The 18960-nt window shown below is 50.3% G+C and overlaps 7 protein-coding genes across 7 annotated transcripts; 2 read left to right on the plus strand and 5 right to left on the minus strand.

Annotated features, from left to right (window-relative positions):
* Positions 1–977: 977 nt before the first annotated feature.
* Positions 978–5638, minus strand: ATEG_02092 (putative RNA helicase/RNAse III; the record flags this gene model as incomplete). The annotated part of the gene is made up of 11 exons (XM_001211270.1): positions 978–1172; positions 1223–1736; positions 1784–2184; positions 2235–3302; positions 3353–3535; positions 3586–3646; positions 3828–3886; positions 3937–4618; positions 4667–4774; positions 4822–5379; positions 5433–5638. 11 exons carry the CDS (start codon positions 5636–5638, stop codon positions 978–980), a joined length of 4035 nt encoding a protein of 1344 aa, XP_001211270.1.
* A 659-nt stretch (positions 5639–6297) lies between these two features.
* ATEG_02093 (IGBP1/TAP42 family protein) lies at positions 6298–6854 on the plus strand (the record flags this gene model as incomplete). Its single annotated transcript, XM_001211271.1, has 2 exons — positions 6298–6509; positions 6569–6854. The coding sequence occupies 2 exons, from the start codon at positions 6298–6300 to the stop codon at positions 6852–6854; spliced, it is 498 nt and encodes a 165-aa protein (XP_001211271.1).
* A 903-nt stretch (positions 6855–7757) lies between these two features.
* On the minus strand, positions 7758–8848 carry ATEG_02094 (porphobilinogen deaminase; the record flags this gene model as incomplete). Its single annotated transcript, XM_001211272.1, has 2 exons — positions 7758–8494; positions 8557–8848. The coding sequence occupies 2 exons, from the start codon at positions 8846–8848 to the stop codon at positions 7758–7760; spliced, it is 1029 nt and encodes a 342-aa protein (XP_001211272.1).
* Positions 8849–9552: 704 nt separating this feature from the next.
* On the plus strand, positions 9553–12467 carry ATEG_02095 (putative LON domain serine protease; the record flags this gene model as incomplete). Its single annotated transcript, XM_001211273.1, has 3 exons — positions 9553–10024; positions 10090–12325; positions 12380–12467. 3 exons carry the CDS (start codon positions 9553–9555, stop codon positions 12465–12467), a joined length of 2796 nt encoding a protein of 931 aa, XP_001211273.1.
* Positions 12468–12875: 408 nt separating this feature from the next.
* Positions 12876–13396, minus strand: ATEG_02096 (mitochondrial 54S ribosomal protein uL23m; the record flags this gene model as incomplete). The annotated part of the gene is made up of 2 exons (XM_001211274.1): positions 12876–13110; positions 13197–13396. The coding sequence occupies 2 exons, from the start codon at positions 13394–13396 to the stop codon at positions 12876–12878; spliced, it is 435 nt and encodes a 144-aa protein (XP_001211274.1).
* Positions 13397–13970: 574 nt separating this feature from the next.
* ATEG_02097 (protein kinase RIO2) lies at positions 13971–15323 on the minus strand (the record flags this gene model as incomplete). The annotated part of the gene is made up of 3 exons (XM_001211275.1): positions 13971–14971; positions 15039–15183; positions 15261–15323. The coding sequence occupies 3 exons, from the start codon at positions 15321–15323 to the stop codon at positions 13971–13973; spliced, it is 1209 nt and encodes a 402-aa protein (XP_001211275.1).
* A 592-nt stretch (positions 15324–15915) lies between these two features.
* On the minus strand, positions 15916–18905 carry ATEG_02098 (proteasome regulatory particle base subunit RPN1; the record flags this gene model as incomplete). Its single annotated transcript, XM_001211276.1, has 5 exons — positions 15916–15942; positions 16000–18312; positions 18375–18539; positions 18614–18678; positions 18752–18905. The coding sequence occupies 5 exons, from the start codon at positions 18903–18905 to the stop codon at positions 15916–15918; spliced, it is 2724 nt and encodes a 907-aa protein (XP_001211276.1).
* Between the last annotated feature and the right edge of the window lie 55 nt (positions 18906–18960).

Here is an 18960-nt window from a genome sequence, read left to right on the forward strand (position 1 = left end):
GAGAGAAGAGCGAGGAGGGAGAGACGACGGATGAGTCTGTTGGGTTGAATAGATAGTCATTATCACCTGCCAGCGGGACGCGGCAGGCGTGTTTTCTTCCTATTTGGGCTTCAGGGGGTCAAATAGCACTATTCCTAATATGGACTAGGGTAAACGAACCCCGGGTCTTCTTCCGTCCGCCTTCCACGGCTCGCCGAACGGTTCCCGACCCGACATCTGATCCCACGGCACGGATGAAAGGTGCACATGTCAATACGGAGTACAATTATGTTCTCAAGTCATAAATAGGAGTTTAATTTCGAGCACCGTTTCCCTCCTTGTTAATGAAGAATATGATATCATCTTTCTTTTTTCTTTTTTTTTTTTTTTTTTTTTTTTTTTTTTACTATACTCGTACATCCGAGGTGACTATCTAGGTATTGCTGCAGGAGCTCAAATTGGAGTCCCAACATCCCTCTCCCCATGCTCACCATTTTCCTGGACGCAGTCGCATTGATATCTCTTCCGAAATTCATTCCGATCAATGTGTAGTAGCTCGGTCAATGCGTTCTCGCTTGCTTTGACTTTGGCATAGCGACCCGATGATGCTACTCCTGTTGTAAGGATCGTATCGTGCACAATCACAGCCGCAAGCACGGTGGATGCGTCCCCATCCGCTCCAGGGATCTCTCCGGCTTTCAAGCAGTAATTGAGACAGCCATATTCGTTCGTCAATTTGTTATGCAGGAAGGTCTAGTCCATGTTAACTTCAGGTACGAATGGAAAGGAATAGATCTCTCACAGTTGGGTGCCTGTTCGCAAAGGTATCGTAGATCGCCATATCATGGAAGTATGGTTTTATGTGCTGTTGGAAGAAAACTTCCACCTCCTCAAACCTGAAGTTTGAATCTACAAAAACCGCTCCCAAATAAGCTTCAACCATGTCTGGCAAACACTACTCGGCATGTCAGCTGCTGCATACACAAGTGATGCACGTCTCACTCTACCTTGGGTGGATCCTGGGTAAGCGTCCAATAATCCACGGCTACATCGCTCTGACTAGCTGCAGCCTGAGCCTCCTCTGCATAATGAGTTATCTGAGACTGCAATGCGCTGCTGAAGTAACTCAAGTGTGTGTGCAGGCCGAGTTTCACAGCCAACGCACCGAGGAATTTGTTAGACACCATTGCCATCTGTACAGATACCGTTAGCAAAGCCCTAAACCATGGACGTCGTAACAAACTTTATGCTCCGTCAGCCATTGGGGATCACGATCAGGGAATCGGCGGAACAGATCCTCCACGCAAACCATGTCAAGAAGGGCATCGCCGAGGAACTCGAGACTTTGATAACATGGCACTCTGGCCCATGCCGAAGGATATGATGGGTGGGTGAAAGCCGAGTGCAGCAGCCGCGGGTACCTGAAATGGTAGCCCAGTTTCTCTTCAACGCGTCGGCAAAGGTCAATCTCAGAGCCGTCCGGGGCCTGTTCTTGATATTTGGGGATTGAGTAGAGAGATATGTAGTCTCTCCAGGACGCAGCATTATGCTCATTGCTGTCAACGACAGCACTTACAGCTCTGACTCCCATGTCAAATCGATGCTGGGGACCTGGTGTAAGCAGGGCTGCTCCGATCAGGGCTTCGCACACATCGGCAATTGTCTTTTCAGCAAGGGCGTGCTTGCTTTCCGAACCAATCTTTTTGCTATGATCTCTGCCTTGTAATAGGGTCAGCCCCTCGGGATACCATGTGTCTCTGTCGTTCATTAGCAACATGTATCTCACGTCAACTGCGCTAATCACCTTGAAAATCCTCGGCTACGAATGAACTGATAAAGCTCCTTCTTCACAGCCGAGTTGAACAGGTTCCTGTTGCAGATGAGACACATTCTGTTCACATGGTAATCGAACTCGTTGTCGTCAGGGTGTTGATTGAAGAGCGATATAGATGTCGCCATCTTGAGGAAGCAGTCACCCAAGAATTCTAGACGCTCGTAGTTTTTTCCCATGCCTCGCTGCATATGGACCTGTTGAGATCGATGCTCATGTGTATTATCCGAGTCTTTTGTGAGAGCTTCCAAAGCATATTCTAGGCTAATTTCGAGTCCCAGTTTCTTACAGGCCTCGAGGCCAATTAGATACGCGTCCAGCCTGCTTATTATAGCGGGGAAAGCAAGACATGTAGCAGCAATTGCTGCGGGGATCTAGTGGACTGATTAAAAATATCCAGAAAATAAGGACGCAATCGACTCACTGCAGAGATCTTCAACGGCTCTATGCAAATAACAGATCTTGTTTCGAGCTTTCTTTCTTTGTCCGTCATTCTATCGAGTAAGTTTCTTCGCAGGCGAACAAGCTCTGCATGGAGTACCGGTTGATTCCAGTTGCATCTTGAAAGGAACTTCGCTCGAGAATTTTTGGAAAGACTTATGCTGTAATTCATGATGGTGTCCATGTGCCTGCGACGCGCAACATGAGAGGGTGGAGGGCTTGATGGCTGCAGGTTCTCATCAACGGCCAGCGTAAAATACCGATACCTCCCATCCCAGTGATCATAGACGAATCGATCGACCAGCATCTCCGGTGGCATATCTGCTTGATATTCTATATCATCGCGTTCATGGACTGAAGATAGGATTTCCCAATTGACCACATCCCTTGGATCTGCTTCCTGGTTGCAAGGAAAGGAAATAGCTGGTAAAAGCCAGTACGGAAGCTTCTCTGGCTCCTTATCGTACGTTTTGCGGAACACATCACGAAAGATACGGAGGGTAAAAGTTGTCATATAGTCCAACTCATCTGCCGATGGCTGGAGCTCCATATTTACTGGCACAGTCAGGACTATCGTCTCGACATCCTCACCGAGGAAAATAGGGAATGTTGGAAACTGCGGTAACCTGTCGCGAGTGAACAAGATCATACTGCCATGCTCTCTTGCCAGGGGTGTTAGAGGCTTCAAAGAGATGACAGTTCCATAAAGCTTTCCTGGAATAACCCCAATTTGCTTGTTCCAGAGTGATGACTTGGGGAGTATTTTGTACTCATTTGTCCGGTGAGACGTAATGGCCAATCTTGCATTTCTCATAGCAGGAAGTCGGCGGTGGTAGACTGAATTGAGGTACTCATCGAGTAATCTGTGCTTCCGCAGCAAGCGACAGGCCTCGAATGCGGCATATCTTTTCGCTGTAGATTTCTTCATTGCAGGCATTCCAGTGGCTCCTCGGATAGGTGACTTTTCGGGTAAGATGACCTCGCATACGTACGCATCATTCACAGGAAGCACAACATATGTGACTTGAGCTGAGGTGTCATTCTCATATTGCTAGGCATATATGTTAGGCTCGGTTTGAACATAAGCATCATGTCACTCACCAAAGAGCTGGCATAACGAGCAAGGACTGTGATAGCAGAGTGGTGAGTTAACCTTGCTGCAGTGGATGGCAGCGTGTATGGCTCCTCCCATTCCTCTCGATCCAGAACAGCATCGGTGTCATCGTCATTTCCATGCAGTATCCGATCCTCTGGGAGAAGTTGACAGAAGCTTTGCATGATTTTCTGGCGATGTCAGGTCGTCCGTCATGTAACTCAAGATTATCTGCACTCACCTCCGCATCATTGACCTGAACGAGTATGCTCTCATGGTCTGCGTTATCCTTCTCGATCATACTAGCATACTGCATTGACGAGTCAGAATCACGTCTACTTCATTATGACAGACAGTGAATTACCGTCGAATCTGCATGTCTAGCTCGGCCTCGACTTTGCACATATTGTATCAAAGTCTTGTACAAATCGAACCTGGAATGTTCAGCAGCTTTCACACGCATAAGGAGGGTATGTCACTAACCTTACAACCAGATTGCAGTCCGGGATGTCAAGACCTTCTTCTGCTACGGCAGTAGCAAACTGTTCATTGTCAGAACCTACAGGAGGAGTAAGGACCGAGCTTTGCTCACCAGACAGTTGATTTCTCCTGTCCTAAATCTGACCATCGTAAGGATCTGTTGGCGGAATGTCACATTCATCCCTATCCTGTCACTCGAGCGTACCCCTATCAAGACACCCGGCCGAAGCCCAGGTACGTTCAGCACTGTGAACAAGTCGAACAATACCTTAGCTGTGTAGCGTTTCTCCGTAAAAACTATGCATTTTGTATTAGTCTCCTGACCAAAGCATTGGGAAATCTCTTTCCAGAGGACTCGGACTTTCGAGCTCAATGCCTCCGGTGCGCCTGGGTCGTTCGGTGGATGAGACTCGACAAGCTCACTGGCCTCTTTAATACGCGTGATATCCCGATGTACATCCTTAGGTAGTTGACCCAGGCCGGTAGATTGGCGTTTTCCACCGATGCTTCCTTCCACTTTTGGTAGCACATCATCGGCCAAGGCGCTCACCCACACTCTGTCCGCGCACCATGTGCCAAGCTCAGAGGTAGCATGTCGGGCAAATCTGAACATGGGCTCTAGGTGGCTTATATCACCGAAGCGGCTTTCCATTAATTTATAGAGATCACTTGTGAAAGTCGGCTGCAGTTTATCATAGATCCAAACTTCCTCGTTCGGACGATTGACAACTTGCCTTAGGATGGTGAGTTTCGAGGTCGTGGCGATCTTACTATCGAGAAGGGCCTCTAAGTTCCTGTAAATGTCAGCATTATGGCTCCTGATTTTCCTTACGTGAACATACCGAGCAGCCTCAAGGACATCCCCTTTAGTATCAACTGGGGAAGCAGTCATTCCAAAGATTCTCGGGCGGCTCGAAGGCGGCACCCTGAGATAAGAGTCTCTGATGATTCTATACACAGTCAGAAACTTGGTTGTTATCGCTGACAAAGTACACACCTCGCGTATGGATGGTCTTTCTTCGTGTGATGGGCTTCGTCGAAAACCAACAGGTTGATCTGCTGCATGGTAATGTAGGCATTGAGCAGGCACTGGTTCAGAATCTCCGCTGTACAGACGATCACCATGTTCTTCTCAAAATGCTCTGCCCAGGTTTGTTTGTTCCACAAATCAACCCCCATTGCACCAAAGAAATGTGCGACATTCTGGTCGAGGTTGTTACGTAGAACTGAAGCTTGCTGGTATACGAGGGTCACACTGTCCACAAGGAAGAATGATATCCGTGGGGGGTTTCCATTAGCCCTGTCAATCAGCTCTGTCTGAATGACGTGTTTGAGTAATAGAACTGCTATGAGGGTTTTTCCCGAGCCCGTATCGAGGACAGCAATGGTGTTTTGTACTTTGGCGCGTTCAAACAGTTCTATCTGGTATTCTCTTGGGTTCAGGATACCTGTTCCACTAGCGTTCCTTCCTATGAGTGAGGATATTGAAAGCTCAGACTGGGCTTGATTGGGTTTAACGGGGGAGTTCACTATTGTCTCAGCGTGGTGAGACAGACTAGGTAGATTAGTTGTACAGGAACGTATGGGATGGGACGAACTCTCACTCACAAGGCCTGGAAAGTGGCGTTCTGTTGTCTTTGCCTCTGGGAAGGATCTTTATGTAGACCTGTTTCCTCTTCACTACCTTCTGACTCATCAGAAGAGATTTCATGCCCTGCGCCTGTTGACAAGCCTGCTGTCTTATCAGGAGGAAGAGGCTCCAAGGCACCCTTCGTCGTAGCCAAACTGGCAGTTTCGGTATTCTGATGGGTCATCCTTCGGTGCTGAAACGAACTCCTGAGGTATGGGCAGAGGATGCTGAGAAAGAGAGAGAGGGAGAGAGAGAGGGAGAGGGAGGGAGGGAGAAAGGGGGAGGGAGAGAAAGGGAAAGAGGATGAAATAGAGAGTATGTAGGTGATGAAAGGAAGAGCTTCAGATGATAGAGAGCCGAAGGTGACTACTAAGTAGGCAGGTAGGCTCAGGCTAGTTAAGTGAAGCGAAGTCCCAATTGAGCAGTGACATGAGGAAGTAGGTACCCGGCTTTCCTTCTTTGCCCAGCAGATGGCAGCACACAACAGGCAAGGTACCTAAGGTAGTATACTGCGGACAAACAAACAGACATCCTATGGTCGCACAAGTCCCAGCCATCTATATTAAGTTCAATCTCTCTTAATTGAGTAGTGAATAGTACTATTGTAAACTCATATTCGATGGAAATCTTCAATACTCCAGGTATTTCACCGCTTAAGCTGGGATATCTCTGAGATACTCCGTATAGTACACCAAAGATGGTTGTGGCGGTTACTAAGGACGGATGGCGGGGCATATCTGGGCTGGTGCCGCGGCCTGCGGACCGGATGAATTATTTCTGCCAGCTCAATCGACCTTCTTTTCACAGAGCTTCACCACCCCCCAAAGCCAAGCGAATCTCGCTATGGAACAGCCACAGAATTTGCGGACGTTATTTACCACGGCCAAGGCAGAGAAAACCGAATTGGAGGCCCGTCCGGACACCAACACTGATCGTTTTCGCAATGATGTCAGCGCAACAATAACGAAGCTCGAGGAATGCCAGCGACTCGTGGATGTTCTGTCGCTCTTCAGCTCCAATGAACCATTAGAAGACATCGCTACCGGTGATTTACAGTAAGCTTACCTCTCAGCGCGGCAGTGCGCAGACTTGAGCTGATGTTTGTGTCAATCAGATATCTCACTGTCGCATATCATCTCGCCGACCTCCTCCAACGATCGTATAGCTCCGACCGCGAATCGAGTCTCCGTCGCGCACTCGCGCAGTACGAGCGATTTCTCGCACGCTTGGATGACTATGAATTACTCAACGATAAGGATAAAAAGCTCTACGAGCGATACACCGCGAACCCTTCCTCATTCTCCCTGACCCTGGGTAACGACGCTGCTGCACGAAGAGAGATAAAGATCACAAGGTTCAAAGAGGAGAAAGAGCTCAAGCAAAGACTTGAGGTCAGATAGTCCCTACCCCAGAGGCCCTCAAGCTTTGCTAACATCGTTGAAGTACCTTTCCAATAACCAAAGTCGACTCCAGAGCGATGATGACGATGTTCGCCAGCTGTATATTGCAGAGATTCATCTATATATCCACCAAACATTCCAGTCATTAGATCTTCTCTCGCAGGAACTAGCCATGCTTTCAGCCATGCGGCGTGCACCACCGCCAGAACATAATGCGCAACCGGAAGACCCCAGAAGACGACAAAACGCGGAACAGACGGCTTATTCAGAGAGACTCGATCCCCCCATTTCTCAGCTTCTGCAAGGGGGCAAATTTGGCCCTTTGTTGAGCAAGGAAGGAAAACCGATGCAGCCTTTCACACTACTCGACCGTCGAACGCAACTCCAGCAGGGTGTGTTCCGGTCTGGACATAATTTGCCAACGATGACTATAGATGAATATCTTGAAGAGGAAAAACGACGAGGCAACTTCCTTCAAGGAGGGGAGCAATCCGGCATGAAAGAAGAGGTCGATGAGGATGACATGGAGAAGGCAGATGAGGAGACTATGAAGGCTCGTGCTTGGGATGAATATAAAGAAGCCAACCCAAGAGGCTCAGGAAATACATTGAACAGGGGATAGTGCCACGATTATGCTGCCTGATTCGTTACATTCAGTAATGTCGGCGCATCGACAGAGTCCGAACATCTCGTCTAATTATGACTTTGTATAGTCTTGAATTCACATTTAGACACATAATGATAAGCACATGAATGGCATAACATGGCATAGCAGATAATTTTAGTTCTTTTGTTCCGTGAGGGTATCCGTCTAGTCCGTCATCGTAGTATGTAGATCAAAGAGAACAACGTGTCCGTCAATGTACATGATACACTGATATCCAACCCCAGTAACAAAACAGCCTACGAAGACTGTTTGTTCCGTTGGATCTCTTCGAGGATTTTCCCGGCGCCTTTCTCAACCAAAGCGTTGGCCACCTTGATGCCAAATGCTTCGGCGGAGTCCACAGAATCCACATCACCATCCACCTCGACTTCGGCGCTTTCCTTTCCGTCAACACTGACAACAATAGACCTCATTCTCAGTTTCCGCGACGACCCAGACGACGGGATCCATTCCGATTCGACACCCAGCGGGGCACTACAGCCGCCTTCGAGGGTTCGCAGCAAGCTCCGTTCAGCCAGAGAGGCGAACGTCGTTTCGTCGTCACCAATGTTCTTCAACATCTCATGCATAAGAGGGTCATCCTTGCGGATCTCAATTCCCAGAGCACCCTGGCCAACTGCATACAACATGCCCCCATTCTTGGAGTCCAGGTACTGAGTGATTCGGTCTTGGAGACCCAATCTCAGGAGACCTGCAGCTGCCAAGATGATGCAAGTGAAGGGCCCATCTTCAGCATCCAATTTTGCCAGTCGGGTGCCAATATTTCCGCGAACATCGATAATTTTCAAGTGAGGGTATCTGCGCGCAAGCTGTGCGGTCCGACGGATCGAGGAGGTTCCCACAACGGAACCCGCGGGCAAATCATCGAGGCTTTTGTACGAAAGCCCTTTCTTCACAACCAGCACATCTCGCGTATCTTCTCTTTTCAACATAGGGCCCAGCGTGCATGAAGGAGGGAGGAGGGTCGGAACATCTGTAAAAAGTTTTGCCACGTGAGTTGGAGGGTAAGAAATACGGGATCGCAAGGAGTTGAACCTTTCAGAGAATGAACAATTAAATCCACGTCGCCCGCAATCAGCAAATCTTCCAATTCCTGAGTCCAGAGATTCTTGGTTGTGAAGTCTCGGAGCGCGATTGTCGTGTTCTGGTCACCTGCGGTTTCGCGCGAGTGAATCCGGAACGAATATTGAGGCCATGCCTTCTGCAGAGCCGCCTGGACGAGATCCGTCTGCAAAAGAGCGAGTTTCGACTTGCGAGTGCCAATGGTGAATGTCGTCTTTGGCGAGGGGTTGGCGGCGCCAGAAGTGGGATGCGGGGCAGACGCCATCCCGAAGAGTGTAGAAAGTATAGAACGGTATAAATTGAATTCAGATGGAAAGGAAAAGACAAGAAGGTTATGGCGAGTAGTGAGGGCCAGGGCCGAGCTATTCGGAGGAAGTAAAAAATGGTTTAGAGGGTGAAGTCTCACGGCTTCCAAAGTTGGATGGACGGAGATGAAGCTTCAACGATCTTCTCCCATTGGAAAGGACGGATTCCGCCGACAGTCTCGTAACATTACGGTAATATTACCACCGAACAGCCTGGAAGAATCACGGGATGATAACGGAATCAACCGAGTTGATACCGTACTTTACTGTAGGTATTTCTCTCGAGGGGGAAGGGGAATAACGTACGTAGAAAAGCATGTTTTCTCTAAGTAGCTGCCTACCTTAACAATGATGGCAGCAATGTCATAAGAGTACTACACTGCTTCCCGGGCCAAAAGAATGGAGCGGAGGATGTTGCCTTCCCCGGATACTGACGTACCAACCTCGGCTTCGGAAGAGCGGTCGCTTATCTTACGATCGCCTCCCCAGAGTCACGCTCAGCAGTGAGGTATCTATGGGGTTCTGGAACCCTGTCTCCTCCATCTTATAACCTCCATCTCTTCTCCACCTCCCTCATTCCCCCAACCGATCTATCCCAGTGCATATCCAATCTCACATCATTACTATCTATCATCTCTGACACATTTGGTGTCTGCCGACTCACATGGGCGTCAACAATGGGAGAACCACCAAGCTCGCCTTGGTGCCGCTCCCTAAAGGCTCCGTTTTGCTTCCTGGAGTCACTCTCCGCATTCCAGTGAACAACCGGCCCGACCTCTCCAACCTTCTGTCGTCCCTTCTCGATCGAACCTCCGCCGCTAGACGGGATGGAACTTCCATCACCTTCGGGTGTGTCCCACTCAGCTCGCCATTCCTCAGTACCGATGGTCAACGTTTGATCGACAACGGCAGTCTAGATGATGAGAAGAAGGAGGAATATGAGGTTCTCGATGCAGGCCAGGCCAGAAAGGAGGATCTTTTCCGTTATGGCACCGTGGGCAAGGTGATTGGCATCCAACGTCGATCCTACTCCGAGGCGTCCCTTGTCGTCCAGGGTGTCCAGCGCTTCACCATCAAGCGTGTCCTGAAAGAAAGACCCTTTTTCGAGGCCGAAGCTATCCTCCATGACGATAAAGGTATGTATTCACATGGCTGCTGTTCTTGGCCATAGCTTGTGGCTAATGTGATTTAATACCAATAGATCTCGCCACAGTTGATTCGGAAACCGTTGAGCTGTTTCAACAACTGAGACGCCTTTCCAAGGAGCTCCTCACTCTTTTACGGCTATCTTCGTTACTCCCCTCTCCCTCTAATCGACTATCACCTCTTCTGGCCCGGAAATTCGAATTGTTCATCTCAAAGACTGACCTCGCGCAAGCTGGAAGACTGGCTGATTTCATGGCGGATGTGACCGATGCAAGCTTCGAGGAGAAGCTGCGGGTTCTTGCATCACTTGACTCGAAGACGAGGCTCGAGAAAGTGGTCGAATTGCTCAGCCGACAAGTCCAAAACATCAAGAATAGCGTGAAGGTCACCACGATTTCCACGAATAGCTTCAACCCCTCCGGGTTCGATATCAGCCAGATCGATCCACGTGACCGTGAGCTTCTGGCCCGACGGGCCATGGCTGGTCTTTCGGGCTTAACACCCCCGGGGGCCGCTGGAAGGAGCAACGACGGAGATGAGAAGGAAGTCAATGAAGTCGACGAGCTGCAGCAGAAGTTACAGGAGGCGCAACTCAGCCCTGAAGCACGGAAGGTAGCTGACAAGGAGTTGCGTCGCCTTCGCAAGATGAACCCTGCGAATGCAGAGTATGGTGTCTGCCGTACCTACCTGGAGAACCTGGCCGATATCCCATGGACCAAAGTCACTGAAGATCAACTTGGGCCAGAGACTTTGAAGAGAGCCAGGAAACAATTGGATGACGATCACTACGGTCTGGAGAAAATCAAGAAGAGACTTCTGGAATATTTGGCGGTTTTAAGGCTCAAGCAATCCACTAACCAGGACGTTGAGCGCCAAATCGCTAGCTTGTCGAAAGACCTAGAAGAGGCAGATTCGGGTGATCTCGAAAAGGAAGTCCCTCACTTGTCTGAGGCAGACCGTGTCGCAGTCGAGACAAAGCTTCATCGTCTCAAATCTAGGAAGATGACTGACAAATCTCCCATTCTGCTCCTTGTTGGGCCACCTGGAACAGGTAAGACGAGTTTGGCAAGGTCGGTTGCTGCCTCTCTTGGGCGCAAGTTCCACCGCATCTCTCTTGGCGGTGTTAGAGATGAGGCGGAAATCAGAGGCCACCGGAGGACCTATGTGGCCGCCATGCCAGGACTGGTCGTCAACGGTCTCAAGAAGGTTGGCGTTGCCAATCCAGTCTTCTTGTTGGACGAAATCGACAAGGTCGGTGGTGCCAACTTCCAGGGCGACCCATCTGCAGCAATGCTGGAAGTCTTGGACCCAGAACAGAACCATACGTTTTCCGACCACTATATCAACATTCCTATCGATTTGAGCAAGGTGCTCTTCATTGCGACAGCCAATTCGCTTGACACGATCCCCGCCCCCTTGCTCGACCGCATGGAGACCATCACCTTGTCGGGTTATACAACCGTGGAGAAGCGGCACATCGCTAAGAGACACTTGATCCCGAAGCAAATTAGGTCCAATGGACTGTCCGATGGCCAAGTCATTCTCTCAGATGAAGTTATCGACAAGACCATCACCGCTTATACTCGTGAATCTGGTGTCCGTAACCTCGAACGCGAAATTGGCTCGATCTGTCGCTACAAGGCTGTCCAATATGCTGATGCAGCTGATACCGGCCGACTGGAAGCTTACAATCCCGTGGTTACCCTTGATGATCTGGAGGAGATCCTCGGGATCGAACGGTTTGATGAAGAAATCGCCGAGAAGCATGGGCGTCCAGGTGTTGTTACTGGCCTCGTTGCTTATTCAACTGGAGGCCAAGGCAGCATTCTGTTCATCGAGGTTGCGGACATGCCTGGAAACGGCCGCGTCCAGCTTACCGGAAAGCTTGGCGATGTTTTGAAGGAGAGTGTGGAAGTAGCGCTAACATGGGTTAAAGCTCATTCGTACGAGTTAGGATTGACTCCTGACCCGAACGAGGATATCATGAAGAACCGCAGTCTGCACGTCCACTGTCCATCCGGCGCCATCCCCAAGGATGGTCCGTCGGCTGGTCTCGCTCATACGATTGGACTGATTTCCTTGTTTACTGGCAAAGCTGTGCCACCTAAGTTGGCGATGACTGGCGAAGTGTCTCTTCGGGGACGAGTAATGCCTGTCGGTGGCATTAAGGAGAAGCTCATCGGTGCTCACCGTGCTGGAGTCAAGACAGTTTTGATCCCTTACCAGAACCGCAAGGACGTGAAGGATGTGCCAAAGGAGGTCAGCGACGAACTTGATATCATCTACGTCCAGTAAGCAATTCCCGCCCCATTTCCACTCTAGTTGAGATACTAATATGATTGCAGACATATCTGGGAAGGTATTCGCCATGTGTGGCCCGACGCGCATTGGCCTGGCCAGCACCACATGAACTTTGTCGAGAGCCGTCTGTAGTGGTCTGTTCACATTAAGCGGGGTTTTGGTTATTATGTGTTTTATTTGTTTTGGCCATCGCTTCTGTCTCATATGTCTACTATCACCACCGTGCAGACTTTGGTATTTGCATAGCGTATCTGCCTCAATCAACGTGCTGTTCCATATAAGCCGACTACACGTAATAGGACGAATAGAGATACGACAGCCTTGGCGTAACGGACTCAACATTAAAATAATGCGCCGAAAAGATATTTATATGGAACAATATAATACATAACACAAGTGGGCAGCATTTATCACATACAGGGGTGTTAAAATAAACCAAGAATTCAACCCACACATACCCCAAACGAAATGAAGAACCCGCTTTTCTATTCCCAACCATCAGTAAGACAAAAGTCAGAACCCAGAAGGGCCGCCATACACCTATGACCTAGGCGAAGGCGCCCCCTTAGGACCCCCGACCACCGGTCTATCATAGCTGAGGCCGAGGGCCTGCCAGGTCGGACGCCAGGGTTTCGAGCCAGACAAAATCTCCTTGGCGGCCTCCTCGAAGACCTCTCGCTCTTCCTTAGGTGCTTGCATGGCTGCATCCGGTCGTTGTGTCTTTTGCATATCTGATTGGTATTTGGCGGCTTTGTGGAACTGGTCGTGCTCCCATCTGTTTGGATTGTTAGCGCACACTGCAGGAAAACTCCCGGGGACGTAGGATGTATCCAGTATGCCAGGGGCAGGGATAAGACGTACGGGGCCATATCCTTGGGAGCCTCGGGCCACACAAATGGCTGCTTCATTTCTACCGTCATTTTCTTCTTCGAGATCGGCCGTCTCCATTTGCCATAGCCGAATTTGTTCATGGGCCGCAGCCGGGTAATCTTCTGTTGCTCGACAAAACTCCGCACGCCCAGCACGTCCACGCCGTACAGGTTCTTAAGGTAATCGCGCATGTCGAGTTTGTTGAAGTTCAGTGGCACATAGAAGGAGGCGTATCGGGGAGGGAGGAAGGGCGTGCGGATGAGGGCGATGGTGAAGTCGGGGCTGGATGTTGTTAGTATGCGAACTCATGTTCTTCCCTGAATGTATTCTATGTTCGTTCGGGCTCGAGATACTGGTACTCACAGAAAGACTTGCTTCCGCATGGACAGCGGCGCCGAAGGAGGCAGCCAGTCCGCGGGCCTCTTCGGAAACTTGGAGAATTGCCGGACCATTTTGAACTCTGTGCTCCGATTCAAACAGACCTTGGACGGAGCAAGACCAATGGGAGGCCGGGGAGGTTGTGGGTGTCTGAAGAATTGATAGAGGGAGATACTGTTTCAGCGTTGATTGGGCTCGGCGGAACTTTCGCAGATCAAAATTGCGCAGGTGGCCGCGCCACGTGCCGTAGCAGATCAGTCCTCTTCTTACTCGACCACCATGCAAAGTTCTTTGGAGACATCGTCCAAGGTCTATGATTTATTCGTCACACAATGGTCATTAAGCTATTTAACATGTTGCATCCAAAGCGCACTACCATCATAACCCCTAGGAGACCTGCAATTCCCCTAATTTTCGAGAGCTCTCGCTAATCTCGTCACCCCCATGGGTATCGTCCTCAGCATTCTCCTCGCGCTCAGAGCCTGAACCCTCCTCTTCCTCGTCTTCTTCATCATCGCTGCCTTTAGTACCCTCTTCGCCGTCACCCTTCACACCCACTTCCTTCATGTAGTTTTCCAGCTCGCGCGCCATCTTCCTAGAGAATCCAGACGCTTCGACTTCGACATCCAAGCGCTTGGCCGGGTTGGTGAGGAGTTGTTTCTTCGCGTCCGCAAAGAAAGGACCGGGCGCATCGCTCACGAAATGGAACTTGCGCTGGAAGTAGCGCTTGATACAGTTCACATCACGGTCGAAGTACATCTCCGCGTTGGCATGGTCAACCGACACCATCTGCGGGAAATCGATCAGAACTGGAATCAACTGAATGTTCTCATCATCCTCGTCGTCTTCCCGGCCTTTCCCTTTCGCGTTGGGGTCCTCCACTTCTTTGATCAGAATATTGAACTCGTTAAAGTCGCCGTGGATCAACCCGAACCGGGCGAGCCGCATAATCATATCCATAAGTTCTTCGTATAACTGCGCCGGTCGGGGCACTTTCGATATCTGGCGTAGCGGGAAGGCGTCGATTAAGCTCATAACGATGGTGTGTCTGTTCTGTGCAATGGGCTCTGGCACCGAGAACCCGTTCTCCCGAAGGGCCTTCATAAATGCGAACTCCTTCATGGCGGCCAAACGCGACATGTACATCCACGAGCCGGTGCTTCGATGCCGAAGATAGTCTCGGTTCGTCTTCACGGTCCGGAAGGAGATACGTCCCAGACGGTGGATCTTCAAAATGCGCTGCGTTCCCTGGTTGTTCGCGACCACGATGATATCCGATTCCTTCCCAACACCAATCTGGTTTCCGACGGAGTAGATACATTTTTGCTTCTGGTGAGCGTTGAGCGCAAGGTAGTCCAGGCCTCCGTAGGTGAGTCGGTAACCGTCATCTGTACAGGGAGGATCGAATCAGCATGCGCTCGAGGAGATAGTGCGGTAATATGTCCTGGTACGTACATTTCGCGTTCTTCACCTTCGCGATAAGGTTGGTCTTTGCCAGGTTCGAGATTGCACGGTGGACTCCGCTGCCACCGCGAAGACCAGAGATCTGCGCAATCAAAGGCGTCGGAACAACCTCATGATTCCGACTTCCAGTCTCAACCTATAGAAAGAGACTTGTTAGTCGTCAGACAACAAGTTGCGAAACAATCCGGCAAGCGCCGGGGGGCAGGGGCATACAGCAGAGAGAACACGGAAATCCTCGTTCGTGAGGTAGCGGATCGCCTTGGGATCAAGCTTCATGGTGCTGATTAATCTAAGGGATCCAGACCGTAAGAAATATTGGCGTTTTCAACGAATATCGTCTGTTATCGAGATGGTCTTCGTTGCCGTCATTTCTTTGAGGCGGAAAAGTTGCAGTCCTCTTGCCCTATGCCCTAGTTTCCTATCTTGGAAGTTCCGTCATGAGGAATGAATTCAAGTTACTCCGCTCCAAGATATTACAGCATTTGACCTGGACAAATAAGTAGAGTATGCAAGTATTTCGATATGGCTATTTTCATTGATCCTTGTGATCAGGAACTTGTCTTAATGTCAACATCACCCTGCGATTTACCTTTACCACATTATATATATATATATCTACCACACGAACCTGCGGGTAAATAGGAAAGACGTGGATTTATCATAGATGACTAGAGCTGTTCACCGAATCGTCTGAATACATTAAACCTAACACTATCCAGCGCATAGATTATCGCCCTGCGCCCGATCCAATGCCGCCTGATTTTGGATCCCCATGAGGTTGAGATTCAACACCAACGGCATTATAGCCTGTCAAGTGAGTGGGACCAGTATCTCAATGCGAAAAAAATTCTAAGGGAGATTGCTTCCCTTAAGCAGGGGCTTCCCAGTCCGGATTCTAGGAACTGATGTTAGTATTGAAGACTCCCATACAATGACTATCTGAAGTACTCACTTTGCGCAGAATAACTAGTCCCTCGAGGGTGCTGCTGAGAGGAATGTACTGTTCATCTTCGAGCTCTGCTCTCTCGCCATAAGCCAAAAGGACAGGGGTGCTCTGTGTCTGCCAGCCAGTGATCGTCTTCGGACGGCCAGCCTGTCCAACAACATCCACAGCCTGTCCTACACGCACGTTCACAGTAAGGGGCTGCAGATCCTCATCAAGAGTCACAAGGAATCTCGGGTACATAGCGGTGATAAGGAAGTAAAGGAGATAGTGGTGCTCCCCAAGAATGAACTGCTTGGCATCGATCAAGGACACCAGCACTGTAAGCAGACCGGCAGCGGATACCCGGGACAGCACCTGACGATCTGTGTGGAAGGGGTTCAACGTCATGGTAGCCTTGCCCATATGGAGGAGACCTTGCGCGATGCGCACCATGAACAGTGCGTTTTGATCACGGTGGTAATAGCTAGCCAACTGCCGGAGCAATTGTGCCAGACGGGCGTTCTTGGTACCAGCACCGCAAAGACCCATAGCAAAGATCGCGTTAATAGCGACATCGTTATCGTTGTCGTGACTGTATCTCGACAGGGTATCGTAGACCTTCATCTGAGGGTTGCTCGGGTTGATCAGACCCATAGCAAGGGGAACCGCCTTACGGATATTGCTGGCACCGTAGTGCATGAGGTGACCAAATTGCCGAAGGATCATGTCTTGGCCGACCTCCTCACCCATCGCGATGAGGGACAGACCGAGGACGGCGTATGACTGGACAAGCTCATCACCCTTCTTTTCCTCGCCCTCTTCAATGATGTCGTTGCAGATGTGGAGGAGCTCCTGGAGTTTCAGCACCGTGCCGGTTCCCGCCCAAGCGCAGACCGAAGCAAGCACAGATGTAGGCTTGGCCATGGGGTGGTCCACAGCCTTAAGAATGTCGAGGATGACATCGACTTCCTCCTGACGTCCGAAGTACAGCAGAGCCAGACCCAGGGCCATAAACCGGGTCCATTTATCCTTGAGCTGCTTCTGTCGCTCTTCATCCATCAGGGTGGTAGCAATGGCTTCGCTGACCTGATGGTTCGAGGAACCGACGAAAATGAGACCCAAAGAGACGGCAGCCATTGCCGAGAGTTGCATGTCAAGAGAAACATCCTCAACAATCGGAAGTAGAACATCAAGAAGTTCCTCCTTGTTCGAACCGGCATAGGCCAAACCAAGACCCATGATGGAGGCGATTCGCATCGGCACACTCTTGGCCTCCAAGTTGTCGGGATCGCTCAGAAGGGCCAAAGCAGGATCAGAGTCCACCCGGACGCCGGAGTTTAGAATACCGATGGCTAGTAGCGCACCCGCTTTGATCTGATCTTCCGAAGCGTACGTGAATCTGTCGATCTTGTCCAGACCAGCCTCAACATCCCGGTGCAAGAGCATACCCATCGATGCAGTGGTCGAAAGCATGCCGTCATCCTTAGTCTTCCAAACCCAAGGACCCTTATCACCCTCGACGAGCATCATCTTGTCATTACCGTATCCCGCGTTTGCGAAAGAGTTGACGAAGGCACTGGCAAGGTTGTGTCGAGCCGAATCGACGTTGGTGAGTCCTGCGCCGCGGCTGCTTTCCAGGTGAGTCTTGTAGATATCCTCCGGCATCGTTGGGTCGAGAATGTTGAGCTCCTTTCCGAGAGACTTGAAGTGCTTGGGGATGGAGGTGTTGTTCAGACAATCAACGAAAGCCTCGTCCTCCTCATCCTCATCGGTCAGGTCAAGCCATATCTGCTGCCGGGCAATCAGGAAGGCCATTTGTCTCTTGAGAGACTTGTCAGTTGTGGCATTCAAATCGCTCCTGATAAGATCAGTGTCGTTCAAACGGATGGCAAGTACGATGGCCTTGGTGAGTTCTTTGTATCGGACGTAAATCTCGTGGGCGGTGCGGAGGAACTGTTGGTCTTCGGGGTATGTGAGGAGGTTAACCATGGAAACCATGTAAAGACACACCCGGGAATAGGTGTTCTCGTCCAAGAACCGCGGGATTTCCTCGATAATCTCCAGCTCGCTCAGCAGGTCGACGGCATCGGCCTCCGCGTTATGGCTCAAGAAGTAAGGGACAAGAGACAGCGAAAGATCGATCAGATCTTGGACGTCCTTCTCCGCATTCAACCTGTTCTGATATTCCTGACCGATTTCCAAAGCAAGGTGTCTAATATATTCGTGACCCCAGGAACCCAGGTCATCAGACTTCGTGAGTAGGCGGTACTTCAGCGTCTCTAGTTTCTCTTCGTCTCCGTAGGTCATTCCGAGGACCGAAAGCATATCGGCTAATGAGTCCTGTATGACATAGTGGTGTTATTATCGCCTCACTGCACAGACGAGGGGCCTTTGAAACCAACCTTGACGGAGCCCGCGGCCCACTTATCGTAGAGTCCCGCCAGCTCGTCATAATGTGGCCGGAGGAACTTGAGGGGCTTTGGGACAGCTGTCATCGAAGAAGTGGAGGTCTTGATAAAATTCTTGATCGCGTCTAAGGCAGGCCCATACAGAGAGGTATCCGGTTCCTATACGCAAAGTCGGACACGTTAACGTCATCGTTCAGTGGGCGGGAAGTCGCCATCTCCAATACATCCCATACCTTTAGCCGCTCCACAAGCATCTCCAGTTCATTCTTCAGCTGTTGGTCTTCTTCGCTGAGCTCCTCTAAATGGGTTATTGTATTAGTAACAGACCAGACGACTGGACTGGGCGGATAGTGAAGGAGCCATCGGCTTACCTTCTTCCTTCTGCTCCTCATCCTTCTTCTTTCCATCTGCTTGTGTTGGCTTCTCATCGTTCTGAGCGTTCTTTCCTCCAGTCAACTCCTTCACATCATCGACCTTGCCTTTGCCCTTGTCGGCGGGAGCTGACCGCTCGCCGTCTTTCGCCATTTCTGACGGGTATCTGGGGAGACGGTAATCGAAAGTGGAGGAACGGGGGAAAGGG

The sequence above is a fragment of the Aspergillus terreus genome, genomic scaffold (assembly GCF_000149615.1).
Source record: "Aspergillus terreus NIH2624 scaffold_3 genomic scaffold, whole genome shotgun sequence".
NCBI lineage: Eukaryota > Fungi > Ascomycota > Eurotiomycetes > Eurotiales > Aspergillaceae > Aspergillus > Aspergillus terreus.